This window comes from Aethalodelphis obliquidens, unplaced genomic scaffold (assembly GCF_003676395.1).
Source record: "Aethalodelphis obliquidens isolate GAN/ISIS:26980383/991018 unplaced genomic scaffold, ASM367639v1 scaffold1, whole genome shotgun sequence".
Taxonomy (NCBI): Eukaryota; Metazoa; Chordata; class Mammalia; order Artiodactyla; family Delphinidae; genus Aethalodelphis; species Aethalodelphis obliquidens.
In genome coordinates, this window is record NW_020837945.1 from 77,493,151 (window position 1) to 77,514,890 (window position 21,740).

Consider the following 21,740-nt stretch of genomic DNA (forward strand, 5'->3'; position numbering starts at 1 on the left):
CATCAGTGGAATAAGCCAAATAAGTGAGGTTTGGTGGAGCAAAGTAATAAGAGCATGATTCTTTGGGGTCCCTTGGAGTTCCAGAGCCAAGGCTGTTTATGGCCAGAGTGGTCAAACCCAACAAAATGAGTGAAGGAATGAGCACGAAACTCTGGCATCCTCCTGGGCCTAGTGGTGATTCCACAGAAAAACCTTCCTGGGGAATTCATATCAGCTGCACGATAAGTGTTCTTTCCTGTTGCCTTTCCCTCTTGCTCACCATCGCAGTGGCCAGGGAGACCTGGGTGAGATTGCTACAAGCACTAGGAGACCACAGGAATGTTTCCAGGAGGCAGGCTGGAGTCAAGGATCCAGTGCATAAGCTCTCAGGAATCCTTGTGAGAGTGTGAAGCCAAGGAACAGGAAAGAAGGGAACACCTTGGCTCAGAAGGTATTTAAGCGGGAGGAGAAACAGAGGAACAGGAAAGCCTCCAGCTAGTCCTTTGGAGCCTGGCACCCACTTCTGTCAGCTTTCCCATTCCTAGACTGACGCTCATTGCTTAAGTCCTGGGAGTACTGGATTTATTAAATTGCCTCTTTGTTCAACTCTTGCAAAAAAAAAAAACTTAGACCTGAAAACCGTTTGACGTGTTGGGATATTTGTCTGCCATAGTAGATGAGGAACCTAAGGCTCAGTTGTGCAAGTTTACAGCGTTGGTAAACTGACCGAGGCAGAATGTAAGTACAGCCATTCCAACAATTCTCTGGGTCCTGTAACGATCTCCCCTGCACAGAAAGGTGGGCTATTCACTGTTCCCGTGTCCCTACTCCCTGCCCCAATGCACAGACACACACCCATACAAAGTGGGATGAGAAACAAGGGTGGGACCTTCTCTAAGAGAAGGAGCAGTAAGCAAGCTTTGATTCGAAAGGCCCAGGGTTGAGTCCTTCCTTCGCTTTTTCACAGTTCTATAAACGTGGACTAATCACTTTTCTCCTCAGGCCTCCCAACGGAGCCAACGGGCCCTCTAGGGCTTTCCTCACAGCCGGAGAGGGAGCTTCCATGTGAAGGTGAAGGACGCTGCAAACTGCGAGGTCACGGACAAATTTCAGAAAATGATGAAAGCCCTATCCTCGCTAAGCCGGCTTTTCTTCCTCTCTAAAAAAGGGAGTAATCATGTCCATTCTGCAACCTCGAATGGACCCCACGCGTCAGGCTCTGGCCCCCCCGGGCTGGCCGCCAGCGGGGCTGGCTCTCTGGCTGGCACTGGGGTGTGAGGGCCCTGGCCTCCTGGCGGCTGCAGCCGGGAGCCTGCAGGGCGCGCGCTGAGCGCCGGCGGCGAGCGGCGAGCAGAGGTTCGGGCAGCAGGAGGAGCGTGTGAGCTGTGGGCGTCCCTTTAAGAGCGGCCGTCCGAGCCGGCCTCCGCCTCTCAGTCCGCCGAGCGCCGCCGGTCACCTGAGGCTCTCGGGTCAACCGGCAGGAGGCGGGGCCGGCGATCTCGCCCGCGGAGCCGAGAGACGGGGCCTGGACGCCAAGTGCCCAGAGCCGACTGCGAGCGTGGCCGGCCGGCGCCCGTCCGCGGCGGAGGATGCGGGAGCGTATCTGGGCGCAGCTGCCTATGCTGCTGCCCTGGCTACTGCTGCCGCCGCCGCTGTGGGGCGGCCCCCCGGACGGCCGGTGCTCGGAGCGCGAGCCCGAGCCCGGGCCTCTGCAGCCCTTCGACCTGCTCTACGCCAGCGGCGTGGCCGCCTACTACAGCGGGGACTACGAGGTGGCCGTGCGCGACCTAGAAGCGGCGCTGCGCAGCCACCGGCGCCTGCGGGAGATCCGCGCCCGCTGCGCCCGCCACTGCGCCGCGCGCTGCCCGCTCGTGCCCCCCGGCGTTGGCCCAGGGGCCGAGCTGCCCTTCTTCCGCGCCCTGCTTGAGCGGGCGCGCTGCTACCGCAGTTGCCAGAGCCAGCGCCTCGGGGGCCCCGCGTCCCGCCACCGCGCCAGCGAGGATGTGCGCAGCGACTTCCAGCGCCGAGTGCCCTACAACTACCTGCAGCGGGCCTACATCAAGGTACCCAGAGCGCACACCTCACGCCCCCCTCGCTGCCCTGGGATGCGCTCCAGCCCTCCCCGCGGCTCCAGTCTCTTGGCCGGCGCGCTGCTCCTTAGCGAGTCTGACTGGGTCTCCTTTAACGGTTCTGTCTCATGTGTGGATCTACATAGCTGGTGGCCCGAGCTCTGTAACCAACACTCGATGAATTTGGGCAAGCCATTAGCTCTTCCGGCATCCACTTCTCTCTCAAAAAGAGAACTGTACTGATAAGACGTTTAAAGTACCCATTCAGCACTAATGTCTGAACGTTGGTAGAGCCGGGTCTAGTATAAGGTCTCCTCTCGCTTCATTCCCTGGTCTAGCTTCACCCAGTTTCTCTTCCATCTCCGCTCCCTCATCCCTCCTACAAGCTAGTCTGCACCTTTTCTTTGAAGTTTAAAAGAGAGCGGTCTCAAAACAGCAGAGTTAAAAGTAGACTTGCTCCGAAACCCATCCCTCTGTCTTTTCCCCTGCACTTAGCACAAAAAGGGAAGATCAAAGGTTAAAGAGGAGGTATGCATGGAAGAGGTGAATCTGTGTGAGGCAGTCTCACTAAAAGTACCCGAAGTGCTGACTCTTTCTCCTTTGATAGAAGGCTTCCAGTTTCTGGAGGTGAGCATCGGACTGAGTTATTCACCACCAGATGCTCCCTCTTTCTGGTTTTATTTTTGTGTATTCAACTTGCCTGAAGTTAGTGCCAGGAGGCAGACAGTGTATATTGACATCTTCCCTACATTCACAGTTTTAAAGATCTAAGTGAATGCTTCACTTAGATGATGGCAGAGAGAATTTAGCCCGTGTTCCTTAATCTCCCACTCTCACTCATCCATGTTGCTCTGAACTTACACTTTCTCCCCCTTCTGCCTTTCTATGTCAGTATATCAATGTCTGTTCTCCAGCTGTTGGAGAAGTGGCAGCTTTGGGGGTTGGTTGGTTGGTCATGCCAGCCAATGGACCAGGCTGCATTTCTGGAGTGGTGAAAATACACACCAGGTGCTGATATTCTAATGTCTTTTGCAGCTCATCCCACAAGGTCTCTGAGCTCACAGTTGGTAGGGCTCTCTGCAGATTTGCAGTTTTGGGTAGAGTTCAGGAAATCACAACTGTAACTAACTCTTTAACTCCCAGTGCTCTGGCTAAGTTGCTAGATTTAGTATCTTGGGCAAGAAATAAGGAGAAAGCCTGAATCCTTTCCAGGATTTGTCTTCTATTTGCTTGTGCCTCCTGAAGCATTTGCTGAGGCATGTATTAAGTATAAATCTGCTTTCTTTTAAATGAGTGGCACAGTTTTTGGTGGTCTTTAGAGAAATCAGTCAGTAGCAGGCAGAGAGGGGCTTGTGAGTACCCGACAGCTGAAGATATATATACTAAGCTAGTTCCCAGAGCAGAATGTGGGTGGTCGGGTTTGGTCCCCCTGTAATACTGTCTTCCCAGGAGTCTCAGATGTGAGGTTGGTAGTCCTGTTGCTTGTTCTGTCACACATCTCGGGCACATTTTCCTTTCTCAGGTCTGGAAAAGGAATGCATATTTATTTTCACTCCTATAAAAATAAATAACCACGAGGTAACTCTCAAAATGTGAGTGTCTTTGGTTCTGTCATTACACTTGCTTCACTGCTAATGTTAACATTGATCATTCTCCTGCTCCCATCTCCTGGTTGGAGGTCAAAGAAGATGAAGCCATAGGTTTAACATGCCTCAGTTTTTTTCAGTGAATCGATTATAGGAGAGAGTCACTCACAGGTAGCTCTGTGGGTGAACTACTGTCTGTAGTCTGATGAACCAATGAAGTTTAAGAAGTCCTTTCAAACTTATGTGAGTTCATGTGCCAATTTCTGTTTTACTGGCAATGTTTCTGAGAGCAGAACAAATCTTGCATCTGCTTCCTGTTCACCTCCGCTCCGATAGGTACAATTTCTACATAATTGATCATCTCTTAAGGAGGAAATCTTCTTACCCCTTTGGAAATTCATTTTTGATGGGTTGGAGTTTACAGGAGCATCTTTATGAACATCGAATAAGGTGTTCCCTCCCCGCAAGAACGCCACAATTTTAGCCTTTGCTTGGCTTCTTGGGAATTTCACTCATAAATACACACACACACACACACACACACACACACACACACACACAATCTTCTGAGAGCAAAACAAAACTCGCAAAATAACAGTATCTTTGGGCTCTGACAGGTTTGAATCCTAAAGTGTCCATTCCCTGAAGATAGAGTGGTTCCCTGCATATACCTGCATATGATCATGGTACCTTGTGTTGCTTACTTTGGACATCAGTGATCCAGTCTGTATTTGAAAAGAATAATCCTGGGCCAGATTGAATTCAGTGAGGACTTTGTAGCCAAGATTTGAGAATTGTGAATCCTGTAATATGGTCAGAACTAGCAGACTTCCTAGAGATAAGGAAACACATTTATTCTCAGCTAGGGGTTTGCAAACTGTAGAAGCTCTTGGGAGATGCTGGTCCTCCCCCAAATCCCAGTTAGTGAGCTACTGATGGAAGCGGATTCTTTATGCTAGAGTGTTGGAAGGGAAAGATTGAGAATTGTGAAATCTAAGGCCTGTTGAGATCAATTTCTCATTTCACAGATGAGGAAAGGGAAATCCAGACAAGGGAAGGGGCTCACCCAGTGTCACATATGATTTGATTTGATGAATTGAGCACAGGACTGGGAGTCCGGGGTCTGGGCTCTGCCAATAATTGGTCGTGCCTGTGCACATCCACTGTCCCGTGGAGTCACCTCAGGTCCCAGGGAATGCTGTGTCCCCAGGGCTGTCCTTTTGCCAGATTTGGACAGCTCCAGGAATGAGTCAGTCCTTGTCCTGTGGGGTAACAGACACTCACTGCATTTATCTTAAGGGCTATTCTGTAGAATCTTCCTTAAGCCCTGGCATGCTGGGAAATCCTCTGGACAGCTACGAGGTGGTAGTTCCACTTAGATCCTATCCACACTTTTTTGTTTAAAGGCAGGGTGAGACACTTCAAACTTTCAAATTTTATTATTTCAGATTGTAAGATATAACTCATGATTCACAGCCTAAAACCTAAGATAAAGCTTTTATCAGAGCAGTCTCTCCTCGGAAAGCTTCGCTGGTTTCCCCTTGCTTCTGTATAGAGCCCACAGTGTTGAATACAGCACCCCTCAGCCTGGCTGCCCCTTAACTTTACAGGCCCAGTCTCCTCCCACTCTGCCATCCTTCAGCTAGAGGGAACAATGGATGCTTAATCTTATGTGTCTGACACTGCTGCACATCTGGGTTTATTTATTCTTCTTTGGGAGACATGTAGGCTCTGGCATGGGGTCGATCTGGGATTGAACTTTAGCTCTTCAATCTCTAGCTCTGTGACTGCGAGCAAATCACATAAACTTTCTAAGCTTTAGTTTCCCCATCTGCAAAATGGGGAGATAACGGGACCTACCTGATTGGTTTAGGTTTAAGAGAGGATTTATATAAAGCACCGGGGACAGGGCCCATTTCTGTTTCCAGAAACACTGGAGATGTATCTCTTATTATTATTAGTTATAACAGTAGATTTTCCCACCTTCTCCTCTATGTGTTCAAATGGTAAGTGTACTAGCACAAATATACCTATTTCTGTGAGATCCTCTTTCACTCTCTCTGCAACTCCCAACAATCCATCATTTCTCGCTCCTCTGAATGTCCACAGTAAAGAATATGTTCCTCTCATATCACTTTTAACCTTGTTCTGGAGAAATTCATATATTTGTTCATCACTTAATGTGAGCTCCTTGAGATCAAGAATGGTCACAGGCATTTTTGCACCTCCTAAAGTAGGAGTTTCCAGATCTGGAAGATCAGCAGGTGGATGATTAGTATGAATCCCCTGGGCATTAAAAATGTGATTTAAAATTGGAGATTTAGGTTCAGTAGGTCTGAGTTGGGGCTCAGCATTTATATTCCCCTCAAATACCTAAAACAGGGGGCAGTAGCAGTAAATGCTCAGTGTATGTTTGTTGAATGAATGATAGTTTGGTTGCTCGTGTATGAAATATTGTTGAAAAAGATTTCTGTGTGGCGGCAGGAGGTTTTCTCAAATTAGTTATTTGGTTTCCTGACTGGTCAGTTGGGGGAGAAAGTTATAGAAGGACTGTAGATTGCTTGACTTTTCACTCTCTTCTACTTGCAAGTTCCGGCTAATGTTGCAAACCTCCTTTCCCTCCCCCTCCATTTTTTTTTCTAATTTAATCCTTATTTCCTAAAACTATGCTTCGGAAAATTCTTGACACGCTGTGCCTGTTTTATGTACATTTGTGGAATTTAAACAAATGTAAGTGAGATTCTTTTCTTTTTTTTTATCTGTGTACTTTATAATCAGGAATACTTTGACAGTATCTGTTTTTCTTTCAGTGTTCCCAGCCATTTAGTTAAAGAAAAAAAATTTAAAAAAAAAAAGAACCAGTGCTGCTTATTTATGTTTTTTACTTAAAACAAGCTTGCGCCTCCATGTTTTGTTTCTAAGTTGGTGCTTTGTGCTCTGTGACCTTTGTTTTTCTTCTTAAGATTGGTGGGGGGCGGGGGAGGAAATGCAATTAAGTTAGGCGATTCTATCTCCTTCCTAGAGTCAGCTCCCCAAACTTCCTTTTTCTTGACCATAATTTATTTTATTAGTGGTTTCTAGAAAAGAGAAAAAGTAAGTTCAAGGATTTTCCTTGCTCTTATTCTGCTTTATCAACTTCTTTCTCTTTCTAGATGAAGGCCTTTAAAAATGTTTGAAATGTAGGCCACATGACATGATACATATTCTATTAGTTCAGAATAAAAACTTTTCCCAAATCCCGTATTTAAATCTTTTTACCTATATGTAGACTATGTACACTTTGTCCCCAAATTATTTCAAATAGGAAGTGGATTTTATGTCTTCATGAAATAGTTGTTTTGAAGTTTCCTAGTGGTTATTTCTTCAAGGGATGAGACTTTTTTTTTCTTCTTACATTTGGAATTTTTCTTTTTTTTTTTTTTTTGAGCTTGAATCATCAAAATCCACTAGTCATCATCTTTCTGTCCCATGCCTTAGGAAGGAAACCTGGGAGCTTCTTTGTGTAGCCAGCATTTAGTTCCTGTGTGCTAAGGAGATAGAATTTCTATTGTTTCCTTCCAGGAGGCTGACCATTTGAAAGCCCAGTCAGCTCTTTATCAGTCATGCATTGTGATTACAAACAGTCAGTGCTACAGCAGCTTAAAATTCAATTAGATGAGGGAAGCACTTGCTTACAGGTTTTCTCCTATCTCAGTCTGGCGAAACAGGTATTCCTTTACAAGTTTTAATAAAAGAAAGTAATAAACTGCTTGTCTCCACAGATCCCATCTCTGAGAACCAAATGTATTCTGTCACGAATATCATTTGCTCAGTGATAAACTCCAAAGGGATAGGTGTGTGGTATTCTTTTGGGAATGTTTGATAAAATGTCAGTTTGCTTCGTGGATGGAGTTTGAAAATTCTGAAAAGTGCATGAGTTCACCTAAAATGAAAACTGATTGGATTTGGTGTAATAATGGTTCTTTTGTATTACTAAGGGATTGAGTAAACTTGGGTGTCTTAGAATCCCAGATCTTAGAGAGCTGGAAGGAACTCCAAGAGAGCATCTTGTTCAACCCTCTCTCTCCAAGTTAAATAATTGGTTTGGGGCAGTGAAGCAGGGGTGAGAGAGGAAGGGATAAGTATTTTCCTTAAGAAATGCGGTCTTGCAAGGGTGAGGAGTGATAATTATTAAAACGGTAAAAATGCTACAGCTTGAAGGAACCTCAGAAATCATGAAGAAGTCTATCCCTGTCACTTAACAGCTGATGACACTGGCCTCAGAGGTTCCATGACAAATCAAGGAGGGTGAGCAAGCGGAACTGGGTTGGAATGTAAGTATTTTAATTTATAGTCCAGTGCTTTTTCCGGACTCTGTGCAGTGGGTATTGCTACCTCCTGAGGGGCAGTCTGGTGAATCAGTGATGCCACCGAGACCTGCGGTGGACCTGGTACCTCCAGCGACAGTGCAGATACAAGGCCCTGCTTCCTGCACTACCCCACCCACCCTGCATTTTCATTCACGTGATATGTTGGCCACTTAGCCAAGAGTCACTTGTCTGGTGGAAAATTTTGCATTTCTCATTAGGAAAAATAATTTCTCCTGTCTTTTTTTCCATTCAGCTTTTCTCCTATAATTCTTTTTCTGTCCTTTTATGCATCCCTCCTTTCCTGCTGTCTGACTTCCTAGCTATGTAATTTCCATGAGAGCTGGCCCTCAGTTGCCAAATGGCCCAAACACATCTTTAAAAAAAAATGATTTGTAGTCAGCCTTCTGCACCGTATGTTTCAGTGCCGTGTGTGTGATTTTTGGGGTTTAGTACTGAGGAGAGCTGCAGGCTATAGTCAGAAGAAGCTGATTTCACTTGACCACACCCCTCTCTGCTTTACTTTGTTTTCTATACTTATTTCTCTCTTTCTCTCCTTTCACATTCCGTGTCTTACTGATGATCTACACAGTGAAATTACATCTGCAAAGGAGAGGTTGTTGGGATCAATCAAGGGAGGAGAGAAGTAGGTAGTGGTAGAGGTAATGTTAGGGCTTTGGTTCTAATAAAATGAAGGCCATGCAGCTTCTTATTTAATTTGCTCCACAGACATAGGCATCTACTATGAAATTCTTTTTATGTCCCTTTTCCCCATATGATTTGTGCATGAGTTGAGCGTATGTTGGGAAAGATATTCATTTCCCCCTCCTCTCGGCTCCCCATCTTTCTGCAACTGCTCCCTGCCACGTTCATAGAACATTTGTGTCCCCATCCTCCCATTTTAAAGATGGAAAAATAAAATCTGAAAAAGAATCAAGTTGTCCAAATTTATCCAGCAATTTAATGGAAGAGTCAGGATTAGAATCGAAGAACCCCAATTCCCACCTCTGTGACATTGCTGATGACCACTATTTGTAAGACACACACTGAAAACACAAACGTAACAAAATTAATTTGACACACATAGCATGCCAGTTACATTATTTGCCAAATGGGATAGACCCTGAAAATAAAAGCTACCTTATGCAATGTTATTCCTTGCACTACTATTCTGCCCATTTCTGGGAAAAATTCATAAACAGGCCCCTGGATTAACGCTATTCCCCCAATAAATCTAATGAAAATGAATGAGGCAAAGAATCTTCTTTGGAAGGGAAATGAAGGTATAAGAGCCAGAAGGAGGGAGATCCAAGAAGTCAGATTTTCCAGAAGTTCGGGGCTATCAGAATGATCCTGCTGGAATTCATTATCTACAAATAATGGGTTGAGTTTTTGTGCAAGTAATGAGACACTGCTGAAGATTACAGTGTAATTATACTGGAACCTGGAAAAGGAATGGAGAAAAGCAAAAGATATAATAAAATAAATAAATCTAAAACAAAACAGAAATTGTTAACAAACCCTGAATCACAGGAAAGTTAATTCAGCCAATTTTGATTTATTCTTTCTGCTTGAATGCTAAATTTTTAGTTTTCACTTCGTCAAGATTAATAAGCTTGCACAAAAAAATCAACACATAATTAGGACACCAGACACAGTGAATTACCTTAAAGCCAGATTTGGCTGTTTTCAAAAATGATCTCAAATTATAGTATCAAAGATTAATCCAGAAGACCATAAAAAAATTATTTCCCCACTGAAGTAAGAATTATTTCTTAGTAATATTTTTCAGATTGAATCCAGGATCAACAATCAGCATTTGATTGTAGTACAAGGCATTTAGAAATGCCACTAGGGACAGAGACTTTTCACAGACAATTATTGTTTCAATAGGATGATCAAGGGCTCAGTTACACAGTGGAATCTGCGGGTATTTGGGTCAGTAGGCATTTAAACTGGAGTTTCTCAACTTTGACTTACTGCTATTTGGGATGGATAATTCTTTGTTGTGATGGGCTGTCCTGTGCATTTTAGGACGGTTAGCAGCATCCCTGGCCTTTACCTACTCAACAGCAGTAGCAACACACTTCACCTTGCTTCTAAGCTGTGACAACCAAACATGTCTCTATACATTGCAAAATGTCTCTTGGGGTCAAAATCACCCCACATTGAGAACCACTGATTTAAACATGTAGCCATGTTTAAGATAACTCGGCATTGACATTAGACAAGTACAAATCAAGTGTTGGACAACCCATATGCTAGATGGCAGTATACCCACTGATAAATCATGATATTTATGAAAAAGTTTGGCTATAGCTTCATATCTTTTATGAGGGGAATTCCACTGGAAATAGAGCCTCTTTCTGCAAGATGCAAATCACTGGGCTTATATCCCTTAGCTGGTCCTGCCCGTGGCTGCGCTGATTCAGCCAGAGTATCTGACTTCTCTCTACTTATTATCTGAACATGACAGGACAGGTTACTTTAGCAATACAAACTAACACCTTTCAATTGCGAACTCCAAACTCCAGAATTAATGTGTTTTTCATTCAACTTGGAAAGTACCCGAACTCAGTCATGTAAAAGTAATCCACTGCAACTCTTGGTTTTCTTGGGGTTAGTTCTGTATCACATATACTCTTAGAAAGCAGCTTGACTCAAACCCCAAATGCCATCTTATAGAAGGCTGGAAAGTGGGGAAAATGGGAGGGGGTCAGAGGAAAGAAGAAATGATTGTGAGATTGAGAGAGAGAGAGTCAGAGGGTGTCTCAGTCCTTTTGGGCTGATATAACAGAAGACCATACGCTGGTGGCTTATAAACAACAAACATTTAATTCTCAGAGTTCTGGAAGCTGGGAGGCAAAGACCATGGTGCCTGCAGATATGGTGTCTGGTGAGAGTCTTGCTTTGCTCTGACCTCACACTGCAGGAAGGTTTCTGGAGCCTTTTTTATAAGGGCATGAACTCCATTCATGAGGGCTCTGCCTTCATGACCTAATCAGCTCCCACATGCCTGCTTTCTAATACCTTGGGGACTAGGTTTCAACATATGAATGTTGGGGGAACACAAACATTCATACCATAGCGGAGGGAGATGCAGAAATAGATGGAGGAAGATGAAGAGATGGTAGCAAAAATTAGGTAAAGGAAGGCAAGAACAATAAGTCAAAAAGTCCAAGCAGGACTCCACATGTGAAGGGAGTTTACACAAAACAAACATGGGGGAGGAGATAGGGGGATATATGTATATGCAGAGCTGATTCACTTTGTTATACAGCAGAAACTCACACACCATTGTAAAGCAATTATACTCCAATAAAGATGTTAAAAAGCAAACAAACAAACAAAAAACAAACATGGATGTTGCATCCTCTGAAATCCATGTCTCTGTAATAAAACCAATCATCCGGAAGCAGATGTTGGTCTTTCTTCACTCCTGTAATGCCAAAGGCCCCATACTTGGCTGAGATGTTTCTGCCTTGATACAGCCCAGGGTAGCGGAGCCACTCAGTTTCCTGGTGAAACAGAGAAGGAAGGAATGACTCTGGGGCAGATTCCACATGCACAACAGTGAATATTTACCAACTGTTAAGGGAAATGCCACTTTGCCATTTCAGGTTTCTTTGAAATCCTAGGTGTAGCCAAATGTTCCCCATTTCTTCATTTTGCAATAGGGGAAACTGATTAAATGGTTACATGGTATGTCTGAGATCACACAGCTAGTCGGTAATAGAGTCAGAATCTGAATCCAGGTTTTTCTGATGACAAAATTGGAGTTCTTTTTTACTTCTCACACTTTGGGTTTTGACATGGAACAGGCTTATATTCAAAAGAGTCCTGCCTTTTATTAGTTATGTGACACTGGAAAAGTTCACATGTATGAACCTGAGTTTCTTATCTGGAAAATGGGGATAATCACACCACTTCACTGGCTTCTTGTGAGAAGTTAATTTAAAAAAAAGTGTTGTGGGCTTACTTAGGTCAGCATTGACACAGAAGTACAGTTGACCCTTGAATGACATGGGTTTGTGCTATGGGGGTCCATGATTTTTTTGGTAGTAAATACTACAGCACTATATGATCCCCAGTTGTTGAATCCACAGATTCAGAACCGTGAATAAGGAGGACCAACTGTAAATCATATGTGATTTTCAACCACGCAAATGTTGGTGCTTCTATCCTCCCATGTTGTTCAAGGGTCAACTGTACTTATTCCTTGCCTCATAGCTGGTACGGAGAGAGAAAATTTGTAAGGGAATATGAAAGGCAAAAGAATAGATAGGCAAATATATCATGATAAACTGAGACGATAATTACATGTACAGTAGGTAGAGAAAACTTGGGGACACACAAGTTACAGAAAACAGGACCTTGGCTCAGATATGGAAGACTTTCCTAACACTGACAGCTGTCAGATATAATACATAGCCCAGAAAGAAGGTGTTCAAACATAAGTCAGGCAAATGCCTAAACAGGGAAGTTGCATTTAAGGTTTAAACATTAAAGCAATGTTGAGATAGATAAGATTTAACATATTCTCCAATCCAGAGTTAATAAGACTCCATGATCTTATGAAATGAAAATGTCTTATACCCACAGATGGTGTATCATTAAAGACTTTTTCATTAAAGACTTTTTCTCTATCCTGCTTCTTAATTCTGGCTAATGTAATCTTAGACCATGGTCACCAGCACACTCCCTATAAATAACTTACATAAGGCAAAAAAGAAAAAAAAAAACAAACAGTGCCAAGGCCTTAAAACACACACACACACACACACACACACACACACACACACACACAGAATATTTAGCAGTAACAATATCCATATGTATGATCTGCATCAGTCCTTTGATTTCTGGCTCAAGTTTCTCTGAGATAACATCTGAAAAGGATTTAATTGCATAGTACCAGTGAGAGTTTTAGGTTAAATGGGTAACAACTGATCAGAACAAACACGCTTAGGAATTGAAAGTGGGTGCACCTCTCTTGGCGAGTGTATTATGGTATACTCAGAAAACCCAATTTCATTCACAGAGCCTTGGAGCTGCTAATTTGCTTCGTTTGTGTGCTATCCAGAGGCTAAACTGAAAACCTTGCCGTATTCCACACTGTAGTTCAGTTATCACACCTTTTGCTAATGTCCATTCTGGTCAGTTTCACATATGAGTTGCTAGGGGGTCTGCCCAGATCATCATATTTAAGAACATTTAAAGGATATTAAATGTTCCTAAAGAATGTTTAAAAAATCCCTTTATCTGGCTCCCTCTCCTCTGAAATTATTTTCTTACTCTCTAATTGGGAGGGGGAGGAGTGCCTGCTACCCTTGGGGAGGAGGGGAGTAGAAGTCCAGGCTCCCTGCCCTAGGAGCTGACCAAGGGCAGGGGGCAGCGAGATTTTTTTCCCCTGGTGTTTGGCTGGAGTTGGGCAAGTATGATCACAGATGTTTCTATTTTGCTATGCCTCACTATTTCGGTTCTTTAACTAAAGGGAGAATGCTTTGGGGGGCCTTTTTTGTGTCTGCTCCCATTGGTATGTCCAGGTTGCAGGCAGAGTCCAATCAGGGATATAAGGGAGACAAGAAGAAAACCCAGGAAATTCACCTCTGTGTTCAAGGGCCAGGTCCTTAGCCCGTCTGCCTCTTCATGCCACCGTTCAGAATCTTCCTGTGTCTGTCCGGAGTTTTTAGGTGTGCTCAAGAGAAGGTCTAGGGAGAAATGAATTTACTCCATCTTGTTCAGAATCAGAAGTCTTCATGCAGATTCTTTAAGTGATCTTGAAATTATAGTGATGATGATGATGAATACAATTTGAGTGGACTTTATTTAAAAAAACTCGAGGTAATCTTTGTTACCAATGCTTTACTGCAAAAAGCTACAGAGAAGCCTTTCTGATCTCTAAGAAAAATCTCTAGTCAAATCTCATCACCACTTCCACCACAGCTGGGTTTATGTTAACGAGGTGACCTTTGGAAAGCACCTAAGGAGGGGGCTGGTTGCTGGGGAAACCAACGTTGATTGGGGGGTTGGAACTTTCAGTCCCACCCTCTGATTTCCAGGGAGGGGAGAGGGGCTAGAGGTTGAATCAGTCACCAGTGGTCAATGAGCTAAATCAATCATGCTTGCATAATGAAGCCTCCATAAAACCTCAAATGAATGGGATTTGGAGGGCTTCTGGATTGGTGAGCGTGTGGAGGTGCTGGGAGAGTAGGGCATTTGAAGAGGGCTTGGAAGTTCCGAGCCCCTTCCCCATACCTTGCCCTCTGTCTCTCATCCATCTGGTTGTTCCTGAGTTATATCCTTTTATAATAAGCCAGTGATCTAGTGAGTTAAACAAAAAAAATCTCACCACCACTAAATCAAACCTAAGTAGATCAACTGGACTGTGCTATGGTTCATATAAGGTTGTTAAGTCTTTCCTTAGAGGTGTAAAAAGTCCCAGCCCTTTATAGCTGAGTTGCCACCCGCCCGCCCTTTCACTTATTTATAGGTCCATAGAGGAGACCCCTCTGGAATACTGTGATTTAACTCTTCATAAATAAGTAAGTATGTGATCATTCTGGTTCATTTTCCCAATAGGATATTTAATAAAGATTTACCTACCATGTTACATATGGGAAACCAATTTAATTTAGGGTTTAGAATAAGAAAAACGCTAAGTAACAATTCTCTTTTCTCTTTCTCACTGTCCCAAAATCCATATGACAGTCCCATAATCAATACTTCCTATGTTCCAGATTATTATGTGCAAGTCTTTGACCTCAACATACACACATAGCTAACATCACTGATTTTTTACACTTGGTAGGAACTTGATACTTGTTTGTTGAAATTGAACTGTCAATTCTCCTAAGGCATGAATTTATCCCTTTAATATACTCCATATAGTTAGGCATTTAAAAATGCCACTCTGGGGCTTCCCTGGTGGCGCAGTGGTTGGGAGTCCGCCTGCTGATGCAGGGGACATGGGTTCGTACCCCGGTCCGGGAAGATCCCACATGCCGCGGAGCGGCTAGGCCCATGAGCCATGGCCGCTGAGCCTGCGCGTCCAGAGCCTGTGCTCCGCAACGGGAGAGGCCACAACAGTGAGAGGCCCGCGTACAGCAAAAAAAAAAAAAAAAAAAAAAAATGCCACTCTGTGCACTTGGTCATCATTTTTAAAGAGGGCTCTTTCGTGAGGGTGCCAAGTTCATAGGTCAATTTACGGTTATTAATGTGAAGCTGGGTGGATGCACTAGAAACAGTGCTAGATAGAGTAATGAGTTTGGAGACCGTGGCTCTAACTATAACTCTGGCACTAACTCTCTATGGTGATAAGATGATGAATTTCTCCTTTCTGGGCTTCAGTTCCTTCACTTATAAAATGAGGTGATTGGAATGTATAATCTTGAAAGTCTCTATTAACTTTAATATGTTTTAATGTTTGGCAGAATATTTCCTTAATAAAACAAGGTCATTAAATGTTAGTAAACTGTGAAACTCTCAGCAATTAAACTGTTTGCACTTCAATATGGCCTCAGTAAATACTCGTATCTTATGCTCAACATTAAAAATTTTGATATTTAGACACTAAGCTTAGGCAATATAAAATACTGAATATATTGAAGAGGAAAGTCAAATAGGCAAGCTTTTTGCAATCATAGAAATAGTCTTTTTCAGCAGTGTCAGTGTCCTGAAGAAATATTTTGATCTCATCACTCAATTCAAAAACTGTATCTCTCTTTTCTAAATTCAGTGTTAGAAAAAGTGTTGTATTTACTACACAGTTCTGCAGACTCCCTTCTGAAAATTTGTAAGCTAATAGTTAAGATTCAATTTTATTCAACATTTTCATTATTTCCTGTAATGACAAGGACAATGTCAATGTCAAGATCAGGATATAAAATGTCAATACCAACTGTTCTCTATGAATAAAGCAGGTTTTTTTGCGTTATGCGGGCCTCTCACAGTTGTGGCCTCTTCCGTTGCAGAGCACAGGCTCCAGACGCACAGGCTTAGCGGCCATGGCTCACGGGCCCAGCCGCTCCGCGGCATGTGGGATCTTCCCGGACCGGGGCACGAACCCGCATCCCTTGCATCAGCAGGCGGACTCTCAACCACTGCGCCACCAGGGAAGCCCAAATAAAGCAGTTTTTAAGTATCGACATTCAGGCAAGACCTCTTATTTGAAATGTACTTTTTGTTTGCTGCATAAAAAAATCAGTGCTCTATCATCCATTTGGATTTCAACATATCTTGTTCCAACACACGCATGTTCTGATTCACATAATATTATGAGTTGAACTGGAACATTGAAGTCTTTTTCATGATGCATGGGCTTTTAGTGATAAATGAACAAGTTACTCCTGACTTTTCCCTTACATATGTACCAGTTGACCAGATGTGATTCTTCTCTAGTGGATTATCCAACTATACAGTTGGATTATATCTGATATATACAGATATAATTATATCTGATTATATCTGATATATATATATATATATATATATTATATCTGATATATACAGTTATATCAAAACATATGATAGTAATTGTCCTTCCTCATTGTGTGTATTGTATTATGTGACATTTTGCAGTCATTTAAAGATGGAATTTTTCCAGAAGCTCATTCTTCTTTCTTTCTAGTCATAATATGTTATTAATTTTAGACTCTTTTTTATAAGCTTCTAGGCAGTAGTATTCAGTGTAATTATTTTTGCTATAAGGAGTGTAACTTTGCAAAATGTCTTTTTTTAATCAGTTATATTATTTTTAGTTCTGGTGTTTGTTACTGTTTTTATCTCTACTATCAGCCTTTGGTGAATCACTAAGGAACCATGTATCTTTTTCATTTTTTTATTTTTGTAAAATGGTACTATATCAAAACATAGCAATGATAATACAATTGAAAATTTAATAATAATAAACAACCTGTAAATGTTATAAAGTAAGAAAGATTAAATGCACCTTGATAACTGAATGGTAGCTGACAGAAAACACCCAGAGTAGTGCAGCAAAGAACTTGTATGACCTTAAAAATGTCATGATTATTAAGACCACCATGGGATTTCTATGAAAATTGAAATCTACATTTTCAATTAAATGTAGTTTAATTGAACCTACATTTTCAATTAGTGCAGTATACCTTAACGAAATCACTTTTAAGTCTGAAACTGTTGGCGGTCCTTGTAATAAGCCATGGACGATGGATATATTTTAAGAAATACTGTTCTAGAAAGTAAATGAGATGGTGTTTTATGACCTTCCACAAGTTACTTAAAGCCTCTGTCTTTAAAACAGGGTTAAGTCCATAGGGGTGTTGTGAGGATTTCATGAGCAAATACCTGTCAGGCACCTAGAACAGCACCTGGCTCATAGTATAAGCACTCAGTAAATAATAATTGTTGCTGATGTTATACTATTATCAGTATTATTTTTCTAATGGGCTGCCTATCATCTATTATTCTGTCTTACATCTTGCTTATATAACTTAAGAAGAATTGTGACAATTCTAATTTTCAGACCTCACCTTCTTAATTTTTAGTTTTGTAGCATGAGATTAACTCTACCCTAGTGTTGTTTAAATCCTAAATGGTATACAGTCTGATTACAAAACAATAGACTGATTCCACAGATCCCTGAAAAAGTCTTTAATTTCTTTGAAACGATTTCCCTTTCTCTGAAATGGGGGATATGCTACAAATATTTACTCTATTTATGCAACAAGTTTACTATAAGGACCCAGGAAGGAATTTTAAAAATGTTCAAGTTCTATACAAATGTAAGAAAAAGCAAGTAATTTCTTATTCATATAAGAATATGTATAATTTGTTAAATTGTTTTATGTCATAAAATTACTATTACTTGTTTATGTGTAGCTGATACACTTTGTTATACAGCAGAAACTAACATACCATTGTAAAGCAATTATACTCCAATAAAGATGTTGAAAAAATTAACTATTACTATAGTAATAAAAATTTCTCTTACATTTTTTACCACACTAAGCTGCTAATTTTTTTTCATAGATAATTTTATTTTTTTAAATATCTTTATTGGAGTATAAATGCTTTACAATGGTGTGTTAGTTGCTGCTGTACAACAGAGTGAATCAGCTATACATATACATATATCCGCTCCCTCTTAAGTCTCCCTCCCACCCTCCCTATCCCACCCCTCTAGGTGGTCACAAAGCACCGAGCTGATCTCCCTGTGCTATGTGGCTGCTTCCCACTAGCCATCCATTTTGCATTTGGTAGTGTATATATGTCAGTGCTACTCTCTCACTTAGTCCCACTTCCCCCACCCCCCGCCCGCCCCCCGTGTCCTTAAGGCTATTCTCTACGTCTGTGTCTTTATTCCTGCCATGCCACTAGTTTCTTTTCTTTTTTGTAAGTATTTTATTTTATTTTTATTTTTTTACATCTTTATTGGAGTATAATTGCTTTACAATGGTGTGTTAGTTTCTGCTTTATAACAAAGTGAATCAGTTATACATATACATATGTTCCCATATCTCTTCCCTCTTGCGTCTCCCTCCCTCCCACCCTCCCTATCCCACTCCTCCAGGCGGTCACAAAGCACCGAGCTGATCTCCCTGTGCTATGCGGCTGCTTCCCACTAGCTATCTACCTTACGTTTGGTAGTGTATATATGTCCATGCCTCTCTCTCGCTTTGTCACAGCTTACCCTTCCCCCTCCCCATATCCTCAAGTCCATTCTCTGGTAGGTCTGTGTCTTTATTCCTGTCTTACCCCTAGGTTCTTCATGATATTTTTTTTTCTTAAATTCCATATATACGTGTTAGCATACGGTATTTGTCTCTCTCTTTCTGACTTACTTCACTCTGTATGACAGACTCTAGGTCTATCCACCTCATTACAAATAGCTCAATTTTGTTTCTTTTTATGGCTGAGTAATATTCCATTGTATATATGTGCCACATCTTCTTTATCCATTCATCCAATGATGGACACTTAGGTTGTTTCCATCTCTGGGCTATTGTAAATAGAGCTGCAATGAACATTTTGGTACATGACTCTTTTTGAATTATGGTTTTCTCAGGGTATATGCCCAGTAATGGGATTGCTATGGTAGTTCTATTTGTAGCTTTTGAAGGAACCTCCATACTGTTCTCCGTAGTGGCTGTACCAATTCACATTCCCGCCAGCTGTGCAAGAGTGTTCCCTTTTCTCCACACCCTCTCCACTAGTTGCATCAGTACCGTGTTTTTTTAGATTCCATATATATGCTTTAGCATATGGTATTTGTTTTTTCTGACTTATTTCACTCTGTATGACAGATTCTAGGTCCATCCACCACAGTACAAATAACTCAATTTTGTTCCTTTTTATGGCTGAGTAATATTCCATTGTATATATGTTCCACATCTTCTTTACCCATTCATCTGTCGATAGACATTTAGGTTGGTTCAGTGTCCTGGCTATTGTAAATAGAGCTGCAGTGAACATTGTGGTACATGTATCTTTTTGAATTATGGTTTTCTCAGGGTATATGCCCAGTAGTGAGATTGCTGTGTCATATGGTAGTTCTATTTTTAATTTTTTAAGTAACCTCCATACTGTTCTCCATAATGGAGAATTTACATTCTCATAATGTATAAGGTATCTCATAATGTATCAATTTACATTCCCACCAACAGTGCAGGAGGGTTTCCTTTTCACCACACCCTCTCCAGCATTTATCGTTTGTAGATTTTTTGATGATGGCCATTCTGACTGGTGAGAGGTGATACCTCATTGTGGTTTTTATTTGCATTTCTCTAATGATTAGTGATGTTGAGCATCTTTTCATGTATTTGTTGGCCATATGTATGTCTTCTTTGGAGAAATGTCTGTTTAGGTCTTTCTCCCATTTTTGGATTGGTAAGCTGCTCATTTTTACTTGCACAATAACAACATCCATGCTGGCCATAAGGTTTAAAAATATGACCTAAAAGTATTTTTCAGAACGCTTTTGAGCTTACATAAATCAAATATGGGCCGTGAAGATGTAAGAGAGCATATGTAGAGGTTTCTTTTGTCCTTGACATTTTTAAGATCTCTGACTTCCTTTCATACATTCCAGACCCATGCATGCTTTTGTCCCTGGGGGTTGGGGAGTAGGGAGTGGAAGCTGTTGCTTGAAACAACACTTGGCGCAGGAATTGTTTAATAAGGCCAATGGTTAGAATATTTGCAGCTTCTTGTTTTGAATTCCTGTGATAACATCAGCTCCCAAAGATGATCTAGCAATTTGTGGAGAGTCTAGGAGCAGTCAAAATTGGGCCTTCAAGTAAGACTTTCTAGATGTGATGCAGGAGGTTAGAAAGAAGCTAAGGAATGTGAACATGTGAGGGAGGTCAGAGTTGGCCCCATAGTGTAGTAAGTGGGGGGTCTCATTACTTTTCAAATCACAACTGGCGTGACCATAGGGCTGAAGTTATGTCAGTGCTATGCCTTCTTAGGGTTTAAAAACTTTTGTTTCTTATTAGTAGCTTGTTTATGAGTCAGTCTCTCATTGACTGCATTATCGAACTGTGCATGAGAAACCAGTATCATTATTTCCGATATTCAAATGCATGGAAAGAATCAGTGTTGGAAAAATCAGAGCAATTCCTTCCTTCAAGTCACGCAGTGTATCAGTGACAGAGTCAGGACATGCCTAATATATCCCAGCACTCAGCTTCCTGAACTGGGTTCTATTTGTTTTTGAGTGGTGACGATTACAATGGAAATGAAGGTAATCACTGGTCGTGTTTGCATCATGCTTGGAAATCTGTAAAGGACATTTATACACACGTCCTCACTTCCTCAGGAGAGCCCTGTGAGAAGGAAAGCTGATGTTTCATGATCTGTCCAGTCAGACGCTGAGAGAATGTCCACTGTGACTCAGGGGAGCTTTTTGTGGACCAAGGCCAACGTTCTTGCCGACATGTCACAGCTGTTCTCTGTTAAGATTTGGAGAGTTCTTTGTAGCCACAAAACTATATATTCTAATAACTTTCCATTTCAAGGCCCTCATGATGCTGCTCTTTTGTATCTTTATCTTTTCTGATATGTGGTATTTCTGAGCTAAAGAGATTCTAATTCAGTCATTTGGCCCTCTCTTTAATATATGGGCGCTTTTGGCCCTGTTGGGTGTCTGTGCTCATTGATCTATGACAGCATAGGAGGGACTGGGTACGAGAATACTGTTTCCAGCCAACAGCTAGCACAGTGGCACAGCTGAATGTGGGATTACTCCAAAGCTTTTTCCATCTGAGATGGAATCTACATCCCACTCGTCTTCCTTGAGCCATCTGGGTAATAGTCCCAACTGTCCATTTCACATAAAAGAAATAACAGTTGTATGCTCCTCAATTATATTTGTCGAGTTCTTGGTTTATGTCTGGATTTAGTTTGTAAATATTCTACTTGTGCTCAGTGTAAACACTGATGTACAGTGTGGATTCCATTCTTTGATCAGCTGAAGACTACATGATTTTCAGAATCTAAAATAGTACATTGAAAGAGATGGTTTACAATTACATGTGGTTTTGTTGTTTTGGTTTCGATTTTGCCCTTCATGATATATGTACATGTCTTTCCCTTGAGTTGTAATAAGTTAGAATAGCAACTCGTTTTTGAGTTTTCCCCTAAGCTGATATATCTTCATGGACTTAGCCCTCTCTTGTTCTTATTCACTATGTGGCCAAGAGAAATTTCCACTTAAATCCCTGTTCTTAAAGCGTTGGATGGAATTTGTTGTTCTTTCCTATTGGGAATTATAAGCAAAA

At 41.7% G+C, this 21,740-nt stretch overlaps 1 protein-coding gene across 3 annotated transcripts in view; it reads left to right on the plus strand.

Moving 5' to 3' along the window:
• Positions 1-567: 567 nt before the first annotated feature.
• The window catches only part of P3H2 (prolyl 3-hydroxylase 2), a 153,759-nt gene continuing 132,586 nt past the window's right edge, over positions 568-21,740 (plus strand). The window contains exons 1-2 of one of the 3 annotated variants that reach the window (XM_027108917.1): positions 568-717; positions 982-2,042. In XM_027108917.1, coding sequence (XP_026964718.1) covers positions 1,569-2,042 — 474 coding nt within the window. In that variant the 5' untranslated portion in view covers positions 568-717; positions 982-1,568. Of the gene's footprint in view, positions 718-981; positions 2,043-21,740 lie in introns of those variants that run through there. The other 2 variants (XM_027108938.1, XM_027108928.1) reach the window with 2 other exon arrangements.